General features: G+C 37.5%; 1 protein-coding gene across 3 annotated transcripts in view; it reads right to left on the reverse strand.

Moving 5' to 3' along the window:
• LOC126970598 (receptor-type guanylate cyclase Gyc76C-like) overlaps nt 1-22,915 on the reverse strand; it is a 58,142-nt gene extending 35,227 nt beyond the window's left edge. For all 3 annotated transcript variants that reach the window (XM_050816610.1, XM_050816611.1, XM_050816612.1), the window contains exons 1-5: nt 22,280-22,915; nt 6,426-6,630; nt 3,215-3,412; nt 1,730-1,795; nt 1,182-1,422 (exon numbers count right to left, since the gene is read on the reverse strand). In XM_050816610.1, the coding sequence (XP_050672567.1) occupies nt 1,182-1,422; nt 1,730-1,795; nt 3,215-3,412; nt 6,426-6,605 (685 nt within the window). In that variant the 5' untranslated portion in view covers nt 6,606-6,630; nt 22,280-22,915. The remainder of the gene's footprint in view (nt 1-1,181; nt 1,423-1,729; nt 1,796-3,214; nt 3,413-6,425; nt 6,631-22,279) is intronic.
• Nucleotides 22,916-23,427: the final 512 nt, after the last annotated feature.

The following is a 23,427-nucleotide window of genomic DNA, read 5'->3' on the forward strand; positions in this document are numbered from 1 at the left end:
TATTATTTATTTATCTATATTTTTTATTTATTATACTCATTTGTATTATCATTTACCATATTAAATGATGAAATGAAATGTTTATTGGTATACAATACTCGTTTTTCAAGCTGTAGGTTTTGAAGTATTTTAATGTTTAACCACGTCAGGCTAGGAAATCGCACAGTCCACACGCCTACTTGAACGGACATCGGCGTATTATATACGACTATTAAAATCATGGAAGTTAGGTATGGCAGAAGAAACATGAAAGCAGAATAAATGCAGTTGAGATGAGAGCGTTGAGAAGTATGATAGGAGTTAACTGAGTGACAGGATAAGAAATAGTGAGATTAGGAAACGTTGAGGTCTGAAAGAAGATGTTGTGACAAAAAAAGGTATGCTGAGATGGTTTGGCCATGTCGAGAGAATGAATGAAGAACGATTGACGACGAAAAAAGTGTATACGGCCAGTGTGAATGAAAGTGTTGGAAGGGGTAGACCTAGGCGGACGTTTCGAGACCAAATCAGAGACGTCTTGAAAAAAGGCCAGTTCAAGAGTACCCTAAACCGAAGAGCATGTATGAAAGGAATAATGAAAGTGGACGAAGCGAAACAAGTCTGTAAGGCTCATAGCAAGTGGAAAGAAGTGACAGCAAATTTGCCGTCAAAATAGAACAACAAATTATATATTTTCAATCTATTCTCTCCATTTATTGTTATTATGAAAAGCCGTGACGTCATAGTACATAGCAAACATACGTGCATACTAAGTCAAAAATATGTATTCGTAATCATAGCAGTACGTATAGTTTAGTACTTTTTTCTGGACAGTCCGTGAACATTCTAGGTATGATCACGGGCTGATTTGGTGTAAAGGGCACAGTTTAAAGGTATAGGCAGCATAGACAGCATGGGAGTTCCATTGGGAGGCTTCTTTACACAGGATACGGGGAGGGGGGAAACCAAGCCGTCAAGCCGAATAATATTCTGGCAATTTATGATGATCTCACTGAAAATATCTAACAGAACAATTAATGCTCGCACATTCTACAATCGCCTATCATTTAGGACATCTACAATTTTCCTTCAATAGTGGCAAAGACAAGATTTAAAATGGTGTTTAATTCTTTAAATTAGATGAAGAATTATGGATGTTATGGCGTTCCGACACTTTTGAGAAATAATCTATGGATACTCACTTCTAGTCCTATTCTTTGTGTCCTGTATGAACTGGTACCAGAATCCTGGCGCACAGCAAGCCATCTTCTCCTCGCAGCACTTGTACGCGTCGATCACCGGACGCTGGTGGTTCACAGTCATGTTGTTCTTTTTCGCGTGATTCTCCAACGTCAGAGCCACTGTCACCCATGACTCCTCGTACAAAATGGAGAACTTATTCCATCTGTAGTAGCGCAGGAGCGATATAACAGATTTTGTAGCCTGTTGATATTAAATAATATAAATCAATTAAGAAAAGGAAAAGGCCTTCAATAAAACAAGGCTACGGTCTTTTATACATCTAAATAATGGGAGTATTACCACTAAAATATTTAAATCATATAATTTTTTTCTGAGCCTAAAGCATGTCCTTAGATTTCTTCCCCGTTGGATTTTTATTTATTTATCAGATAATGCACAACAAAATGGTATTGTAAGTCGATTAAAAAAAGCACCAATGGCTGCAATATAAATTAGTAGATATGTGGGTACAGATTGAAAAAACATAATAATAAAAGTGTTTCAATACCTGAGTATCCGGTGGTTCCAGTCTCGCAAAATTCGCTAATGTCGATGTTTGATAGTCGGAACATTTCTGAAATTAAGAGCTCTCATCATTCTAAGCTTTAGCAATACAATGTGTTGAAATGGCCGGCTATTAATGACGTGCCAATATTAGTCAGAAATATCTCTGGAGAAAGCAGTGGGTGATTCCTACATGAAAAGAGTGCGTGAATGATTAGTGGTCAGACAAATTAAAGGCCTATCTCAAAGACAAACGTCTTCTTCTTCGGCGTTACACTCTTGTCAGAGTGGTCGTGGTCTTCACGTCGAGGTTAGTGGGCTGTTTCACAATGCGACGCCACTCGTCGCGAACTGCCGCTCTTCTCGTGCATTCATGCAGAGTACCGTCGACAGCTTGCCTCACTTGGTCCGCCCACCTCATCGGGGACCTGCCTCGTAGTCTAGTGCCCTCGACTTTACCCTGCACTATTAAGCGTTCTATGGAGTCGCTTCCACGTCGCGATACATGCCCGAAGAAAGTGAGAATGCGAGCTTGTAAGGTAGTAGACAGTCTCTGTTTGATGCACAGCTTCCGAAGAATGGACTCATTGGTTCGGACAAACAACACAAAAAGACAAACGTGGCAATATCGAATATGCAGTGGACTTTATTCATAACTTAATCCAATGTATTTTGTGGATTATGTATATCACTACATAGTATAAAACAAAGTCGCTTTCTCTGTCCCTATATCCCTATATATGCTTAAATCTTTAAAACTACGCAACGGATTTTGATGCGGTTTTTTTAATAGAAAGAGTGATTGAAGAGGAAGGTTTATAAGTATAATAACATCCATTAAATAGTGGAGAAATACTGTTATTTTTGTAGTTTCTAATGTGATGTCGTAAATAATTACATTTTTTCCGCTTACATTGCAAACACAAGCTGAACCCCACGAGATTTATCAAAATAATGTACTAAGTATTGTACACATTGAAAAGGTATACAGAAAACTCCGCTATAGTATATGTCTTATCTTGAAAAGTAAATAATTAAAATTGACGAACGGCTTTTCGTATTAGATATTATTGAATAATTAAAAATACTGGTCATGTGGCCAGATCAACAGCTGGACGGTGGACAAAGCTGATCACCAACTGGTCTGGACCGCGAGCCAAAAGAGCAAGAGGACGTCCTAAAGAACGATGGGTTGATGAAATCATCAAAATTGCTGGAGAAAACTGGACTCACAGCACAAAGACAAGAACAACCTGAAAAGTGTTGGAGGAGGCGTATACCCTGCAGGGGCCTTAACTGTGAGAATATAATTATAAATGTATATATTTTATTTTTCTTTTATGCGAGTTAAGGAAATAAAAGAACTTTACAATTAATTAATAATATATAAATAATTTAATGATCACATCATTCTATAAATAAAATAGTAAAATTTCTCTGGCCTGCGCCAGGATACTTTCTATTATTCCAAGACATTGTATTTACTTACATATGTGATCATCGGCAGGTTCCTCGACTGTGCTATGATCGCTTCGGTGTGACAGCGTCCCTCGGGACCGAAGAAAGCCACGACGTCCGAGCAGCTCATCTCGGTGAGCAGCCAGGTGGCCCTCACCGTGTCACCCTTGGTGTCATTCCAGGTCAGCACCAGGTTCACATCGGGCAATAGCTCTGTACTGTTGTTGATCTGGGGATACGGGCATATTAATTACACGACTAATTATATTATTTTTGCCCTGTGCTTCCCGGGGGCATAAAAAGGATGGGGAAGTCCCAGGCCCAAGGGTGTCGTGAGAGGCTACTTTACGACGGACATTTATTTACCAGGGGGAGGCTCCATTGCATAGGATGCCGGCTAGATTATGGGTACGACAACATCGCCTTTTTCTGCCGCGATGCTTCACGTGTGTGTTCAATGTGTAAGCATTACTTGTGCTTCGGTCTGAAGGGCGCCGTAGCTAGAGAAATTACTGGGTAAATGAGACTGAACATATTATGTCTCAAGGTGACGAGGGCAATTGTAGTGCCGCACAGAATTGCCACTCAGAATTTTTGGGTATTTCAAGAATCCTGTGCGGCATTACCATCAGCTGAACGTCCGTCTCTTATTATCATTAAAAAAATTGTACTTATCGATTTTTCTTATATCCAAAAAACCTGTATATATAAAAAGTGCGCCATATCTTTCTCAGAAGTAAAAGTAAACAAATAACAATAGAATAATGACGGTCACTGAAACCACCGCCCATACTCTCTTGCAAAAGTAGAAGCATCACAGGAGCCTTGCCTACCTTCTTTTTATCTATTTGTCTGTTCGAGCGAATCTCCGAATTGGCTAGATCGTATTTTAACGGGTTTTCAACGGCAAATAGGTTTTGACGTGTCAAAACCTACGTGTAACTAAAGCATTTTAATTCCAGAAAAAAAAATGTGTTTATACTTTACAATAATAATATTGAAATTCCATAAAATTATCAAAATATTTTAAAGCGTATTCATTAGTCAGATTGCGACGAAAGCGGAAACGAAAAAATTATTATAATACGTATGTTGTAATAAGACAATCTAATTCAATATTGAAAATGAGGTACCCAGCGGTGGATTTACACTAGGGGCAGTTGGGGCAAGTGCCCAGGGCGCCGAATATTTTAGGGCGGCAAAATTTTGACAGCGAAAAAATTTTTTTTCTTAAAGTCTTATCAAGATTGCTCAACGTTTAGATTGCGAAGATTTAATCGACCTATTAGCAATTCAAAAAGTCAGACGTGTTTGCCTGTGAAAAAAATTATGTAGGTAATATAATTATGAGTCACCCTTAGTGCCAAATTTATAATTGTTAGAAAAAAAACAAATATTTATTCATGTTTTTAGAATATATAACATATAATAAAGTTTCTGCAATAAATAAGTTATTCCAGTATTGAAAAATAAAATACATAAAATAAGTTAAAGTAAAATTACAGTATTGGGGCGGATTTTTTTCCGGTGCCCAGGGGCGGCATTAAGTTTAAATCCGGCCCTGGAGGTACCCAGCTATATACATATACGATACCTACATTTGAAATACGTAAATTTGATGGGTAAAACTCTGATTATACATTCTGTAATTGTTTTTATAGTGAGTGATTAATGGGATAACACACGAGTAAAACCAAAAGTGTAAGAACGCCTGATTATTAAGTTGTCCCATTAATTATTTATTTATTAATATGAATTATTACTTATTCTAGAGCACGCTCTTAAGTATCTATGATCATCATCATCATTCATCATCATTTCAGCCGCAAGACGTCCACTGCTGGACAAAGGCCTCCGCCAAAGATCTCCACGACGATCGGTCAGGCGCTGCCCTCATCCAAGCTACTCCGGCGGTCTTGACCAGATCGTCGGTCCAACTCGTTGGGGCCTACCAACACTACGCTTTCCGGTACGTGGTCACCATTCGAGGATCTGAGTGCCCCAACGGCCATCTGTCCGCCGAGCTATGTGCCCTGCCACTGCCACTTCAGTTTCGCAATCATTTGGGCTATGTCGGTGACCGAGCAGCGCCCTCTCCATTGCCGGATGAGATGAGAGAGATGAGATAGGTAATCTATGATAGAAGTTGTAAACCTCTCTTACACGCTAACTCAACATGCTTAATGAATGTAATATTTAAAGAACTGAAAAACAGTACAATACATTATTTAAAATAGAAATATATTTATTTACCATAGGGAGTGACAATAATATTACATATTGCAACAACACTTAGTAAAGTTCCGAAGAGCTGTTTAACCTGATTCCTGCCGCCGAATTCCACCTTCGCACGACACGCCACAAGTTAGGATATCATCCCCACCATCTCGATGTGTGGCGGTCCTCCACAGTGCGGTTTACAAGGAGCTTTCTTCCACGTACTACAAAGCTGTGGAATGAACTTCTTTGTGCGGTGTTTCCGGGACGATACGACATGGGTACCTTCAAAAAAAGCGCGTACATCTTCCTTAAAGGCCGGCAACGCTCCTGTGATTCCTCTGGTGTTGCAAGAGCTTGTGGGCGGCGGTGATCACTTAACAATAGGTGACCCTCCTATTATTAAGTGATCACCACCGTGAGTTTGTCCTCCTATTCCATAAAAAAAAAGTCATGAAGCTACATCAGTTCGTAAACTACTTTGGCATGGGGAGAAGAACTGATAAGAAACTCCAGCCCAAAAAAGCTAGCATAACGGTGCTTTGCAAGTAGTGAATTTAAAAACTTACATTACTAAAAATATTAGAAAAAAAAAGCAATAAACAAATAAAATACTATATGTCAGTGCGAGAATAGTTTTTTGAAGTTATACTTCTTTACGCGCGTTATGAAAAAATGATGAGAGTGAAATTTTAAGACGCGCGCGCATCACTGTATCACAAAAGTAACAGGGTGAAGTTGGTTAAACTAAAATTTTCTGACGTTTGTGACATTTGTTTTTTTCTTTTGGTTTCTTCGTCCATTATTAGGACAGGCAAAGGGTTAAAGCCCATACAGCTGTATTCGTTATTTAATAATTAATTGTCAAAGCTATCTTTGTAAGATTATTACAATATTATTCTATTCTACGTTTGTTTGAATAGCACGAGGAATAAATAATTTTAATGATTTTTGCTTTGTTACGCTGAAATATATCTTCTTGCGTGCATACATAAGTACACATATTTTTTTTTATTAAACATTACCTCTTCAAGGGCCAAAGACAGGGCCCCTGAGATGGCAAGCCCTTGGCGGTCCCGCAGTTCGCCCTTGATCGATGGTAAGTATCCGATGGTGAGGTTGTACTTCTTGTTGAGTGCTTGGACCGGAGACGCGGCCAACAGGCCCAGCGCCGCGAGTACGAAGACCCGCGCGCCGTGCCCCATGCCGCCTTCACCGTGCTGCTACCACCTGCGACAACATCAACACTATCTGTCAGCGGCATGGAGTATTGCATCCTAAGGCTAGGGTTACTATGGATGCGAGTTCTGACGAAAATTTGTTCTGACGAGTTCTGACGGATTCGTCAGAAGAAACAAACGCCTGGTATCCAACGACAGTGTTTACACTGGCAACGACGAACGCGTCAGAACATGCACGACGTCGTCAGGACCACTCGAGCGTTCAAACGAGTTTGATTTTTTCGCACGACCTGCATCTGCGAATTTCGAGTGATTTGGTTTCCACCATGGATAACGATAAATTGATCAGTCTCGTGTACGAGAACAGGTATTTGTGGGATATGAGAGACAAAAATTATCACAACAGAGATATTTCTCGGCAAACGTGGGAGAAAGTTGCTACAGAACTCAACACTCAACAACAACACATTTGGAACTCTCCTTTTTCGTCTCTTCTAGAAAATAACTCGTTGACATGCTCTGTCTTTCCACCATTTAAAAATAATAATTTAAGTAATGGACTTTCAAGGAAAATTATATTCATCAAATTCGTCCATCTTCGCTGGACGGCAGAAACGAACTGGGTATCATAATAACAGAAAACGCGCACAGTGTAAACGCCTTGTTCTGACGAGGATTTCGGACGTACTCGTCAGAACAAATTTTCGTCAGAATTCGCATCCATAGTAACCCTAGTCTTAGATGATTTACGGCTGTTCCCAATATACAATTTACAGACACGGACGAGTAAAAAAAGAAGGACTCCACACCGTGATATTAGCAAGTGAAGCACCGTTATGCTAGTGTGTGTGCGGTTACGGAGGATACTGTTTATACAATTTTTTCTCCCTTAAATAATCAATATCCGGACGACCGAGCCTTGCTCGGATTTTTAAGAATGTACAAAACTTGAACAAAAAAAAAACTAATAGGACAATGAAAATCGTTGGAGCCGTTTCCGAGATTCAGATTATATATATATATGCAATTCTTGTATATATATACAAGAATTGCTCGTTTAAAGATATAAGATATATCACCACAAATACTTAAAAAGTATAGTTTTTACACTTTTTCACAACGCACAACGGCATTTTCAAAATATTTTATTGAGACGCAAACTGATCTGTCACAGACGATGACAATTCTCATAATGGCCGCCTATCGGCCTGTAGTAGTGTAAATGTGTGCGTGGGACTATGTATTTACACGTTAATCGACTTGTTTTGGTGCTACACTGTTATGTAAGGTGACACGGAGTCCTTATTTTTTTACTAGTCCGTGTCTAGATACAGAAAAATTACTAATAGTGTTAAAATAAACATTATATTTTATTTGTATTAGTTAATAGTCATTACTTTGAAGATATTGTTTACTTATATACTTAAGCTGTAGATTAATTTACACCTTTTTACTTTATTAAGTTTCTCTTTTTTGTGATTATTTAATTTTAATATAAGCTCTTTACGCCTGAAACACAGGTTTACCTAGTTCAGGCACAGTGTTAACTAGCTTTTAAGTAAAATTTGAAATTGAAAATAAATTGAATTGAAATATCTGTCAGGCGCATCCTTGGATAATTTATACGTCTAAACGTAGTGGATTTCGGCTTGTTTAAATATCACTGGACTGGCTGTTCAATATAATTGACAGCAATTTTTTGGGGTTATTTGAAGCGCCACTCGCGAGCGTCCAGAGAACTAATTTTGACGTGTAATTAATACAAATGGCTGCGAGCGAAGCGTATAGTACTCTGAAGTATTATTGCATTTTGAATTAATTTCGGACGTTTTCCGTGTTATTTATACTTCAGGAATCAACGTAATAAAGTACACATTTTAATTATAAATAGTTGTCCAGGGGTCTATGGTAGAGACTAGAGTGAAGTAGAAATGTGAAAGCATTACTGTGTTTCGGTCTGAAGGGCGCCGTAGCTAGTGAAATGGGCAAATGAGACTTGACATCTTATGTCTCAAGGTAACGAGCGCAGTTGCAGTGCGCACAGATTTTTTAGGTTTTTCAATAATCCTGAGCGGCACTGACTTGTAATGGGCAGGGCGTATGAATTACCATCAGCTGAACGTCCTGCTTGTCTCGTCCCTTATTTTCTTAAAAAAAACTATGTATAGGAGTTACAGGGAGTGGCCCTGGTGGCCAAGGAGTTCACTCATTTACTGAAGGTATCCCATCCCAGAAATCCCACGAGGTAAATAGATATAAGCGCAGAGCATGGAACAAGGACGCAAGTCCAGTAAGGAAGTATTTTAGTATTCTCTCGGAAGTCTTTTAGTACTAACTTCCGCACGATGTCATCATCAATCGTCAGACTGTGTAAACAGTTATTCAGATTGGTGATTTTTGTCGTGTCTGCTTAAAATTGACTGCACTGTGACGTCACTAAGATGGTTGTCTGTCCCTTTTTTAATTTCGAGGATAAAACGATAAGAAATGCAAGATAAAAAAAATGGATTGTGTTGTTTTATGAAACCACAGTAAAAATGAAACATTTTTCACATTATAGACATTAAACTAAAACTTTTGGAATAATATTCCATTAAGGGTATAAAAATCGCTTTATAAATCCTTATTTTATACTTGGGAAATTGGAATGATAATGGGAAATAACAAAAACAAACAAAATAGCGTGGAGCACTGGCACAATTGAGTAATAGTCTATACACTACACGGTCAGCTGCTGCGAACTATAGGCGCCGCTCGACCGTCTCGCGACATGCAACACACAGACGAAAAAGTTTAAGACGATGTAATAAAAGTTTCAATTTAAAAAGGACGCTACGTAAGTTTGCAAAGAACAAAGAAGCGGATGACTTTGCGACGAAATTCTTAATCGCAAAATTTCAACCAGTCGATAAAAGAACTTTCTTAATAATATTCTAGATGTTCTTTAAGACAATGTATTCGTACCTCAATAAATGGGAAATCTACCTGCAGCTCGTCTTCCGCCCTCAAATACAGGAATTACTTCCCTGCTGTCAACTAAGTAATTGGCTCGCAGCCGGCGACCGATTAAACCAATTGACATGAAGTTATTTCGGCTTCAGATCTCTACCACAGTGTGTTTCCAGTAATTTTAGTAGTTTATTTTAACAAAAAAAGTACTAAAAAGTCCACATTTTATTAAATAAATTATAAGTATTAAAATAGCCACAAAAAATAAAGTTAATTTAATCGAAGTATGTAATGAATCAATGACATGAATTTACTCATATAACTCAAATTGGATAAAAAATAAACCAATTAAGTCTTAATAATAAAACATAACTAATGTTTAAACTTTCTTAGACAACAAGAAGATTACTTTAAGATACTAATTTTAATTAAGATATTAATTTAAGATACTTTAGTTTGTATTATAATCCCAACATGCAACAGACATAAACTTATAATGCCTACTACTCGGCTAAGTCGAGTTAGTAAGTCTTTTGTGGAGCGATGTATATGCTTTTACAACAAGATCCCAAAAAATGTTCAAAACAAAAGTATCACGTTATTCAAAAGAATTGTTAAAAAACGCTTGTGTGGTAAAGGTTACTATAACATAAATGACTTCCTTAATGATACCACAGATTGGGAATGGAGTGACCGGCCTCAGGCTATTAAATAATAAGTTTAATTGTACAATATTACTTTGTAAACATTTTTTCGATAAAAAAAGGCCCGCTGAGTTTGTTGCGCCCGTTCTTCTCAGGTCTGAGGTATTCATTTTGGAATGGGTGGTAGTTTTTGACTTTCAATAAGTGATGTCACATCCTCTCAAAGTCTCAAATTTTGAGAGAAATTTTTAATTTATTTCTAGTTATTTTTGCATCTATACGTTACACAGTTCAGTCGAAGATAACAATAATCTAGATCATACTAAATGTTAATCAAATCTCACTTCAAGCTATACTAGGGCTGAACTGTTAATTCATTGCCCCGTTGGAACTCCTTTGTCAGCCTGCTTTAACACAAAGAGTTGAAGGCGTGCTGTTGACGCAGCTCAATGCCGGCCGAGAGGAATGATCAGTGAGCACGCCAGCGCGGACAATCTGCCACAAACTACACAAACACTCATCTCGACTTGAGATAACGCGCGCGATAACGCTCCCGACTTATTTTTAGACATAAATAAAAAGGTATGTGATTATTACTTAAACGTGGTCTTATTATTTATACTACACTGAATACAGCTACTTAGATATAATATATTATAATAATATTGACACACTTTTACACAAATTATCTTGCCCCAAACTAGACATAGCCTGTACTATGGGTACAAGACAACTATATATTTAATACAATATACTTACTTAAACATACATACGTACTTATAAACATCCATTACTCGGAAATAAATGTTTGCACCAACCGGGATTCGGACCCGGGACCTCCAGCTCAGTAGGCAGGTTCACTAACCACTGGGCTATAGGGGTCGTCATATAGTAGATGTATTCAGTCTTAATTTCAACATTACTGTTTACACTCGTATACATTATTATGTATATTATATGTATCAGCCGCGTCATCCTCATTTGTATGAGTTATGAGGCCGTAAGCAATATATTCAATTATCATAAATGCATCACAGCAAAATAAACAGGCCTTTCCAGCACAAAGACGGGTATTCACATATACTATTCGAGCAAATTGAGCACATTTCGTTATTTCTTTGTGTTCGAAACACTATATCCGACCACTAAGCATTTGACCATAAACAGGCTAATTAAGCGAGATACGATTAAAATACCCACATTTTGACTATTAGACGAGTATCTACAGTTCATAAAAATAATTTTACGAAGTGATACGTGACGTCACTTGCATACCACATACTCGTGTTGAATATTAGTAACCTCGACTTTGGTTACATATTTACTGAGCTATTAATAACTTACCAAATAGATATAAAGCACGCTGATTCAGCAGTCGCATTTGTTACAATATTATGTACATTCATGCTGGAATCAACATATTGTTAACTATGTCTAATGGGAACACATATCATTTTTAATTTCACCCGCACCACAATTATATTTGCCATCCCACAATGGGGCGATTTGCAAAGAATTAATTTATTCACGAGTTTTTTTTTAATTAAATTTGGAAATTATTGAGCACAGGCTGCCGGCTAGATTATAGGTACCACAACGGCGCCGGTTTCTGCCGTGAAGCAATAATTTGAAAGCATTACTGTGTTTGGGTCTGAAGGGCGCCGTAGCCAGTGACATTACTGAGCACATGAGACTTGACATCTTATGTCTCAAGGTGACGCAGATGTAGTGCTACTCAAAATTGTTGAGTTTTTCAATAATCCTGAGCAGCACTGCATTGTTATGGGCAGCACGTATACCGTCATTTAAACGTCCTGCTCGTCTCGTCCCTAATTTCATATAAAAAAATTGGCAGTTATACTTAAAACTTTTTAAAGCATGGGCCAGATCACTTGAGATGATTAGCTTACAACAGCTACAACCTATTTGGTTCCAGATTACCGTTATGTTTTTTAAAAAGCAGTCTCTCCTTTTTGATATGGATAAATTTTAAGGCATTCAAAGTGAAAGTTGCCGCTAAAAATGCGAACGAGCTAAACTAGCTCTGTATTGTTTAGGCAACATATTATGTGCACAAGTATACTTCAGGCATAAAACCTTGGCAACGCGGGATTAATGGCGGGGCTTCACCATTCATTATGAGCCAAGATTGAGGCAAAGAGTCGATGCAATGGTAGGACGTAAGAGGACGATGACAAGAGATCAGAGAGGTAATTTTTGGAGTCAAGCGCATTAATAATGAAATAAAATGACTTTCAAATATCTCCCCCTGGAATCAAACAAGGACGGAATATGGTCATCCATGTCTGGGAGCCGCGTGGGCAAGTCTATTGGGACAGGCCATGCGGAAATGCAAAATATTGCATGGATCGCCCTGCGATGACTTTAGTGCGCCAAGAAGCCCTTCAGCATTTTGCACGGAGAAGTTACCCAAGAGTGGGACTTCAACGAAAGGGATCTGTGCAAGCACGTGATCGACCACCCAATGCACATGAAACGATCAGCCTCTGTATTACCACAATTGTACCAGTGGGAGGCTCCTTTGCACAGGAAGCCGGCTAGATTATGGGTACCACAACGGCGCCTATTTCTGCCGTGAAGCAGTAATGTGTAAGCATTACTGTGTTTCGGTCTGAAGGGCGCCGTAGCTAGTGAATTTACTGGGCAAATGAGGCTTAACATCTTATCTCAAGGTGACGAGCGCAATTGTAGTGCCCCTCAGAATTATTGGGTTTTTTGAGAATCCTGAGCGGCACCGCATTGTAATGGGCATGGCGTATGAATAACCATCAGCTGAACGTCCTGCTCGTCTCGTCCCTTATTATCATTAAAAAAAAATTGGACTGCGTTGTAATCTACGCGCAGCCATAGCGTACCCTACACAAAAATTTTACATAAAAATTTTCGAGACGGCGAAAACAAAATAGCATCCCTAACAAACACGAATCCGCTGGCATGAGGCATAAAATCATTGTACCCGGGGTATTATTATGTATTAAATGCGGTGTGGCGCTCGGTCAAGATATTTGCGTCTTCGTCAGTAATAACAACGCCGTCTGGGCCGTCTCAACGCGTCAAGTTGGTGTGGAACATCAGGGGGTGTTAAATATGTCCAATTGGACAAGTATGGAGCGGGGTAAAATAAACATAATCATCCGAAGTTTCCTTCACTCGGCCGTGATTCCACCTTCGCACGACACGCCACAAGTTAGGATATCATCCCCACCATCTGGATGTGTGGCGGTCCTCCACAGTGCGGTTTTCAAGGAGCTTTCTTCCACGTAGTACAAAGCTGTGGAATGAGCTTCCTTGTGCGGTGTTTCCGGGACGATACGACATGGGTACCTTCAAAAAAAGGGCGTACACCTTCCTTAAAGGCCGGCAACGCTCTTGTGATTCCTCTGGTGTTGCAAGAGAATGTGGGCAGCGGTAATCACTTAACACCAGGTGACCCGTACGCTCGTTTCTCCTCCTATTCCATTGGAACATTAACAAATGTCATAATAATTGGATAGGGCTACTTTTGCTTTAAATAATTCAAAATAGGATTTCAAATCACTTATTGAACGTCGAAGAACTTAAAAAAAACTACCACCCATTCGAAATAGTATCCTCATACCCGAGAAGAACGGACGCAAGACACACAGCGGTCAAATATGTAGCATAATACAATATAATTTATAATTAAATAGCCTGAGGGCTTTCGCTATATTCCCAATCTATATCATTAAGAAAATTATTTGTGTTATAGTAACCTTTAGCACACAAATATGTGTAAACAATTCTTTTGAATTTGGTAACAATTTCTGGGATCATGTTGTAAAATACATCGCCCAATAAAAGACTTACTAATTCGAAAAATAATGCTTAAATTCAATTCATATTCGTATTTAATTCATATTTAATAAGAATTTCCATACATAAACGGACACAGATGTACGTTTATTCTAATAACTAATAGTAAGATAGGTTAGGCCCCGTTTAGCCGTCCCGTTTAGTAGATTCGTTGGATTACTGGATACCGCAAAACTAAACTGAATAGTTCACATACATCGTGTTTTCATTCGTGACAGATGCTGCAGATGTTTATAATATTAAAGTCGAACGCGATGGTATTATCGCCGGCGGCAGTCTAAAAATAGACAGGCTGGGTCCTTGGCCGATTGTAAGACAACAATTTTTTTTTCATACTAGAGGGGAAAGCCCGCTGCATGTGATTCACCTGATGGTAGGTGATCAATAATTAATGAGACTAATCAGAAAATTTAAATAGCTACTGAGGTGATTTAGAAAGGACTGCTCAAATAGGCTACCTACCATAATATACGAGGGTTCATTGTTCCTTTGCAACTTGCTAATGAATCAGCAACTCAATATCTGTTAATATAACAAATATTATAGTTTCTTACATTATACTTCTACAAATTTTTGTTATTTAAGTGCAATAGTAACTTTTTATTTAGTCATAAGTATATTATCAGTACAATGTAACCCCGGGGTTTCGCGTAACACTAACATATAACGTGCGCTATTTAAATTATTATACAGCAATAATTTCGTTTTTTTGCAATTCATTTCAATACAAAAAGACTTCAGATACTGGTATACTACCTACTGCTCCCTAAAGGTAATAAATTACGATACGAAAGTCTACTTGAACAAGGATTTGTCCGTGAATTTGTTCAGGAATTCGTTATACATTGCCATTTGCACGTGTGGTAGTCGTGGAGGCTCCATCGCTATCACGCAAACTATCAGCACATGGACCAATAGTCCAATAAAGCATTTTGCATGTGACGCAGTGTCGTTTCTAGCACCTACCTACTTACAAGTGGAGTATTGCAAAGGCAGCAAAATATATTTAATTATTGGTCACCTGTCTCTGAATAAAGCCATGTAAATAGTAGCTATAGTATATGTAAAACGGAATATATATGTTTTTTTTGTATTTAACTAACTTATTTAAATAAATTTTTAAACGAATATTAACAACAAGACGACTAAGAAAAACTACCCAGAACGCCGTGTAAAGATTAGATAGGCAATATAAAAGTTATGACACCAATACATAATGGAACAGCAAGTAAATTATTCCTTTAAATAAAAAATAATATAAGAAGTCAATAAGCAGTGTGAACGAGCAAGCAATATCGACAATACCGCTCTATGTCCTTGGAAAATATAAAAATACAGTGTGTTAGTATTTTTTACATTTTATATTTGGGAGACAGAAAAATCGTAAAATCATATCTTATAAAAAACAATGCAAGTCTTTCGTAATTCTGTAATATCGCGGTAAAATCTACAAAAGCACAAATGCTTAAAAGCCGATGCTACTAAATTTTGGTAGCTAAACACATAACAAGCGGAATAGTTCTCGATATCGATCCTGGCGAGTGGATGTTTGGTCTGCCACTCCCAGCCACACCCACAACACAAGATAATAAAAATCGACCATCCAGCACCGCCCAGAATACTAACAATATTGCAATGACATTATAACACGATTCGACGTCACCTTCAAATCAATCTTTAGAATATATGTCTGTACAGAATTTAATATGTTAGTACAGAATCATAGAAAGAAATAAAATGTCATGGTATGCATCATAATAATGCTTATTACTTGATAATCAAGAGAGAAAAAAACACTCGTTGGTTTTGGTCGTTGGCGTATATTTTCAGCGCTGTCCTGTGTGATGATATAATTTGCCTACAACTGAAAGTTATAAGGAAACTCTTGGCCGCACAGAGGGATATGGAGAGGACTATTCCCGGAGTTTCCCTGCGAGATCGAATCAGAAATGAAGAGATCCGTAGGAGAACAAAAGCAACCGACATAGCCCATATGATTGCGAAACTGAAGTGCCAGTCGGCAGGGCACAGAGCTCGACGAACAGATGGCCATTGGTGCAAAAACTGTCCTCAAATGGCGATCACGTACCGGAAGACGTAGTGTTAGTAGGTACCCACAAATTAAGACCCACGATCTGGTCAAGATCGCCGGAATAGGTTGGAAGCCCTCTTACAGCGAAGGACACTGAAAATCCTAGAAAGGATCCTCAAGCCTTCTCGTTTACTCGGAAAGTCTATGTAGCTTAATTTAAATTTTTAAGGTACTAGAAATTAAAAAAAATATCCAACAATTGGGATCTAATAGTCTCTTAATTAAAACCTAAAACTACACACACCAAAAAATAAGAGGACACTGTCAGCAAATTTTGCTAAACAAATTGTCTACAGCTTAAACCACCTCCAAGGCAACAAATGGCACTAAACTTCACAATGAACAACTATGGTCCATGACACATAGGTACTATTCTCGACTCCTGTGTACCGCACTCCCCATTAAAACGTGCTCTGAAAAGGTCACGAAACGTCGGGTAAAATAAAAAATACAGTTACAACTAACTTATCTATCCTTAGTTTAACTTGCTAGAGGTAGACAAATCTATCCTTTAACGCTTACTTACATTTCAATAACCTATTGACAGAAAGCATTGGACTATCGGTCGTTGTCAATAACCTATCTATCCTAACTTACTAAACGTAGACAAATCTATCCTTTTACGATTACTAACATCTCAATAACGTATTGACAGATAGCATTGGACTATAACTTTATTGGACATATCTATGAATAGATAAGATCTTATCATTAAACGGTGACAGCATGTATCCGTAAGTTAAACTAAGGGTAGATAGGTTATTGAAAGCGGCCGTATAACTATATTGAACATAACTATGGATAGATAAGATCTTGTCATTAAATGGTGACAGCAATGTATCCGTAAGTTAAACTAAGGGTAGATAGGTTATTGAAAACGGCCGTAAGGCGATTTATATCCCAGAGACATCACATTTGGTTTCCTTAACTAAGAAAACATTTAAGCAAGCATATAGCTGAACTTTAATTATCGACAGGATATCGATAAATTATTTGTGATATGTTGTGTGAATGTTTGGTAGGTATGATAAAAACTCTTTTGTGTTATAAAAATAAAGCTTTATTTGTTTATGACAATTTATTTGAGGCACCTGTAATAATTTCGAAGTGTAAAATCCTTTCGATAGCGATGGAAGCCTTCTCACTTTAGATGAGAACGTATCTATCATACAGCCTCATCGTAGAGAAAATGAATGCGCTATCAACAACTTTTAAAACTGAAATGTATTTATGGAAACTAATCACTGGTTAATTATTTAAATTATATTAATGTATAATATTGCAGTTATTATTACAGAAATAGACATGTTAATCTCAAAATTTACAGGTCAACACCATTCCGTAACCATTTAAGCATAGGCCCGACGATACTTTAAGTATTCTTTAGGCCTATTAAAGAATCCTTAGGTAAAACATTTTTAATGCTATACTAAGTAGCTACTTAAGTATACGACGACTATGAGTACGGCGGTAAGACTTTAGCATATAAGAAAGTCGGCCTTACGCTCATTTAAAAACCCACAAAAAGTGTGCACCCCCATCATTTGTCATCAAATTATTACTACATTAAACCTATTGCAACAAAAAATACAGTATCAGGACTGAACACTGCGGTGGTATTGCTTCATGTCGGAAGATAAACGCAAAAAAAAATCAATCCAGTTAAGTTTCAGTTAAAAATGAAAAGACTGAACGCGAGAAATATGTCTATGCCAATGTTTTTAAACAAGCCGAAAGTAATGTAAAAAAAGATCTTTCTATGACAAAGTACTGAATTACAGGGCATTAAAAATTTTGACCTCATATTGAAATCCCCAGTTGCTGTGCCTTGATTTTCTTCTAGAAGTAAGGATGATGGAATATAATGGTCAGGAAGAAGTTCTATCATGATCGCGGTGCAGGCAATAGCGAGAAATAACAAATCCTGGAATTTGTAGATTTGACGATCCTTCATTTACGCATGTTTATATGGAGCAGTGCTGAAGTTAATAGAAGGTTAGGAAATTAATTAAGGTGTACGCCCTTTTTTTGAAGGTGAAATGTCGTATCGGCCAGGTGACCGCGGAATTGGCAATCTCTAGAGGTAAATGGGTTTTTTTAGTGGTAAACGCACAAACTTGAGTCTTCTGGGGTTAAATTAGACAAGGTTTAATTTACGCCTTTCCGCCACCTTTTCGAGAGAAGACTCGATAGAGGACACAAGTTTCTCCTGGCACTGGTCGACAATTTCCCGAGAGATTCCTGGGTGTATACGGCATCACCAGTGCTGTCGTTTGCATTGCAATGTATATTTATTGTATACTAGCTGACCCGGCAAACGTTGTTGTTTTATAAGTAATAAAATATTGGCTATATTATAGCCTGTACATCATTTTGTTCTATTGTCAATAGTTTTTGCAGCGCACGCAAAAATAGGTTTTCGATTTTACACCTGGTGTTACAAAATAGCAATTTTGTTATGGATCCCTAATTTTGAAAAAAAAACATAGCCTATAGCCTTCCTCGATAAATGGACTAACCAACACTGAAAGAATCATTCAAATCGGACCAGTAGTACCAGAGATTAGCGCGTTCAAACAAACAAACAAACAAACAAACAAACACTGCAGCTTTATAATATTAGTATAGATTGGAGGTGTCTAACATATCATTGATATACAGAGGAAATAGTGTCAGAGATAGCACACTGCCTTGGGGCACTCCAGCGTTCACGGGTTTCAGGTTCGAGGAATAACCATCGACAACGTCTTGTATGCTGCGCCAAATGAGGAAGCTGGAGGTCCACTTGCATAAGCTCTCGGAAAGCCCAAATAATGGAAGTTTTATGCAAGAAGCACCTTGTGCCATACACGAGCAAAGACCTTCGCTATATCAAAGCCTGCCGACAGACCATGGCGAAAGCCGTACTGTTGGTCGTTGATCAACTGGTGACCTTCTAAGTATACCAAGAGCAGGCGGTTAATTATGCTCTCCATGATTTTGGAGATCAGGGACGTAATAGCAATAGGCCTGTAGTTTGCCGGATCCAAAATGTATCCTTTTTTTGTATCGGAAGGACAACGGCTGACTTCCATGAGTCAGGGACTACGCCTTTTGAATAAGAATGCCGGAATAAACGCGTTAGCACCGGCGTCAACTCAGGGGCACACGTTCTAAGTATGATTGGAGAAATGCCATCCGGCCCGTTCAACTTCCTGACGTCCAACGAAGACAGAGCTCGTCGCCACCGCGGTCGGCGGTGGTTTTCCGTTGTCGTCCAGAGTCGAGTTGGAGGCAAAAATGAGCGCACAGAAGATCGATTCCTCATGTGCAACGGCGGCAGGGACGGCTGGTCGGGTAACTGGAAATCCACTCGCCGATTTGGACAACTTGCTTCGATTTCGCACGGTTAGGCTTCGGTCCTCGACACTAAAGTGCCAGGCCACAGGGTTTCATAAGAAGCGACTAAGGACATCCAATGTAGAGACACACTGACAACAGCAGCAATGGGCCACACTCTACTTGATTAGTACCACTCTCACACAGAACACTCGACTGAAGTAGACTTGCAGTCTACAACCACTATATTTTGCATATTGTTGAAGTGAGAACCGGTGGCCACCCGTCATATTGTCCCCAGAATCACAGAGGTCACAGTACCACAAAACATTAGCGAACAAGGAGGCGATGTTGCCTCTTTGTTTACCAGCAGCATTCTGTTTACCATTCTGTGTGTGAAAACCGCGTCCACATCTATATGTGTGTCTACATGTCCATTGTGTTAATGCAGAAATGGATTTTCCCATGGGCTACATGTAATCAGCAATTAACAATGTGCTTAACAGATTACACTAAAACCCTAATCATGGGTGTGTTCAACACCTATTATGCTGAATAGCTTCAGTTGTGCACCACTGGACCTGTGCTCAAACCCCAGCATCAGCTTGAACCATTCGACACATCCAACTAGGAGCTGCTTGAATTGTCCGAATGTAGTAGCACTGTGTTTCATAGAGAAATTACTTCATTGTGTGTCTTCTACCACATTATTATGGAAAGTATTCCGAACCTGATATTACAAGATTAATTATAATTATCACATTCTAGATTTGTGGATTTCCTCCACAGTGTGTTATGGTCCCCTCCCTACGCACATTACGCTCATGGGCGTCATATTTTCATACGAGTGCTTTCAAATAGTGCATGAATCAAATAGAATGTTTGTTGTGAACCCGATTTTGTTGTACTAAATTTGTAACAAATATTTTGCAGATATCTTGAGACTTGTGTAAAAAAGAACAAAAATTACTTCAAGATCTATTTGAATCGAGTGAAGACCCATTTGGTGATGATAGAGAGTATGTATCTGACGATCAGTATCAAACATACCGTGCCAAATGACACGAGTTCAGACAATGAAGCTCTTGCCTCACATACAAGATGTATACAACAGACTACAGCTGCTATATCATCTGGCGTGTCAGAATGCTTTTTGTCTAGTGATGCAGATGACAATGCTGAGAAAACTTCGTATTCTGACTAGACTCAACGAACATCATGAAAATATTGAAGTCACACAAAATCTGATTGCCCTGTAGACCTAATACAAGAACCTATTCCATTGATTACTGGTGGGTCTTCGAATGACGAAGTACCCCCTAACATACCAGCAGAGCTCTCTGATCAGACAAACTATGCCATTGTTAGTCCTAGCTTATCTCCTAGACATGTCTCTCATACACATGTCATAGAGCGTTTAGCTTTTTTTAAATGTGATTATGTTGTTTCTTAAATAAAACTACTTTTTAACTAATCAATCAACTTTTAACTATCATCCTATCATCACAACATCACTTAGTATTTTGCGATATATTATATGACACTACGGATAATAGCTTGTATGTCTAAGGCCATGTGTCATATCATATATTTTTTAAATATGTGTTATGAAACTACTTCCATGGGCAATGTATACAAAAATTTTTTGCTTCCCGTAACTGTTATTATAATCATAATCGAATTTAGTGTTTAAATTCTCTTTGAACATAATAAATGTACCGTACCATAAACAAACCTATGTAATCGTCAACATATTTTATATAAAAAAATATTTATGAAAAAAAAGAAGTTGTATCTGTATTATGCTATGTATTATTAGAATCAATATGCGAAAACTTTTAAATGGTGTAAAATGTTCACACTATTGTATAATAATTAAGTGATTGTAACACTAAGTTTTCCAAATAAAATAAAATAAAAGAATAAGTAGTGTCTCAGTAGCCGCAACCAGTGACATAGTACTGTCCACCAAAATGTTAAAGAAGTAATTTAAGTAATGTAATTAATGGAGGCTCACACTTTTAAAATATTTCATGTCTTTAATTTGTAAACAAACAGAAAATATTTTTGTTCCTTTGTTTTGAAGCAAGGTTAGTTTAGCTGGGCTATGTATTTGCCCACTTAGCCTCTTGATTTGGCCATTGTGCAAACATCTTTAATAACAAACGGTTCCGACACCGACAATGTGATTAGAGCCGTATTAATAAATAATCTTTAATAACATGAATAAAGTTGAGGAAAGCCCTAATTGCAAATAAAAGGTATGTCATTGTTAACAAAAAAAAAACAAAGAAAAATTAAAATCTTCACTTATAACTAAAATCAACATCAAATATTACCAATGCCTCCCTCAAAGAATTCAAATTAATTAATTGCTCTAAGTAGGATACAAAGTAATAACTGTCACATCAATATGAAACATATACGGCAAAAAGAGTTGGTTACATTTTTTCTTGGGTTTTTCCATCTTTGAGAAGTTTTGATTCGAAATTATATCTAGATAAAGGTATATATGTATATAGTAAAAACCTATCTGAAATTAGCACACATTAATTAGTTTTATTACAAGTTTTCTAACTATTTGTATTTAAATATTATGTTCTAATAACACTGCATCTTATTGTATTTTACAGCATTTAAAAAGAAAAAGAATCACAGAAATTGAACCACTTCAATTAATAATGATATTTTTATAATGTACACAAGTATGTAGGTAATATTATTGCCATATACTAAAATAAATATAAATAAAATGCAGATACATCATGTTATGCCATAGGACATCTCTTTTGCTATATTTTGTGGTGTTAGGTGTTAAGAAAAAATTACATATTACTTACCATAAGTTTATGGGAACCTCTATTGTTTGTTTTAACTTCATATGAACTGTTAATTTGCATCACATTCAAAATAAGCATCCATGAAGACCAGTCAACAAAACATTAACATACATAAAAGAGTAACAATCTACACGATATTATAATGTTTACAAAGACAAGAACTTCCAATACATAATGCAGGGATTCTAAAAATACTCTACTCGCGATAAAGCAGTATGATGTTATAGGCAACAATATAACTATACAAAAAGAAGTACGAACAGAAATTCGGAATTAACACTTATCTGTTTACAGGTTTAAAATAGTTGATGATAACAAACAATACGTAAAAATGACAGGTCCAAGAAAGTTCACATTATACTAAAGGCACACAAATAAAACTATAAGAGCGAAACGGTCACTTGTAATTACTGAGCACAATTTAGCACACGACTGAAAATTGACTATGCAGCGGATTTGCAAGAATGACAAAAATTATTATGAACTATAAAGTCAACTATTTAAAAATTTATGTTTGATTGCCGCTAACAAAATAGGGCAACAAACAATTTCAACCAGTACACATTCGACATTCGTGCCGACTTTTCTAGTGCCTAAAAAGCGAAAAATTCGAGCCGATCTCCGACATGACTGACATTGATGAGAAACGAAAACAGAAACAGATGTCAAGTTAGAAGTTCTTAACATTTCTTGACAACTCAAAAATATTGTCAATCTAGCAAACTCAGAGAAGATTCAGAACCAAGATAAGAATAAAAAATAAAGCAATGTCAAACTGCTTTTAGTGGTGATTAATGACGTTTTATACATATGGACATATCATTCGCAGTCTGACAACGGAACGGCAAAAGTGTGCTTAAAGACAATGTAAGCACACTTTTCTCCTTAGTCGTGTGTCAATCAACAACCCTAAGTGTGCTATAAAAAGTACTTAAATAATACATTAAAGACTTAAAATAAATGGTGTGACTTATCATCGGTAAGGTTATTTTATTTATACAAGATTAATATTTTTTCATTAAATATGGTACAATATTACTGACAAGCCCCAGACAAGACCCGCTTGTCAGAATGGGACAGATAAATGGACACAGTCAGAAATGAGAACTATAGAGTCACTCTTTTTAACCGACTTCAAAAAGGAGATT

This window comes from Leptidea sinapis, chromosome 21 (assembly GCF_905404315.1).
Source record: "Leptidea sinapis chromosome 21, ilLepSina1.1, whole genome shotgun sequence".
NCBI classification, from domain to species: domain Eukaryota; kingdom Metazoa; phylum Arthropoda; class Insecta; order Lepidoptera; family Pieridae; genus Leptidea; species Leptidea sinapis.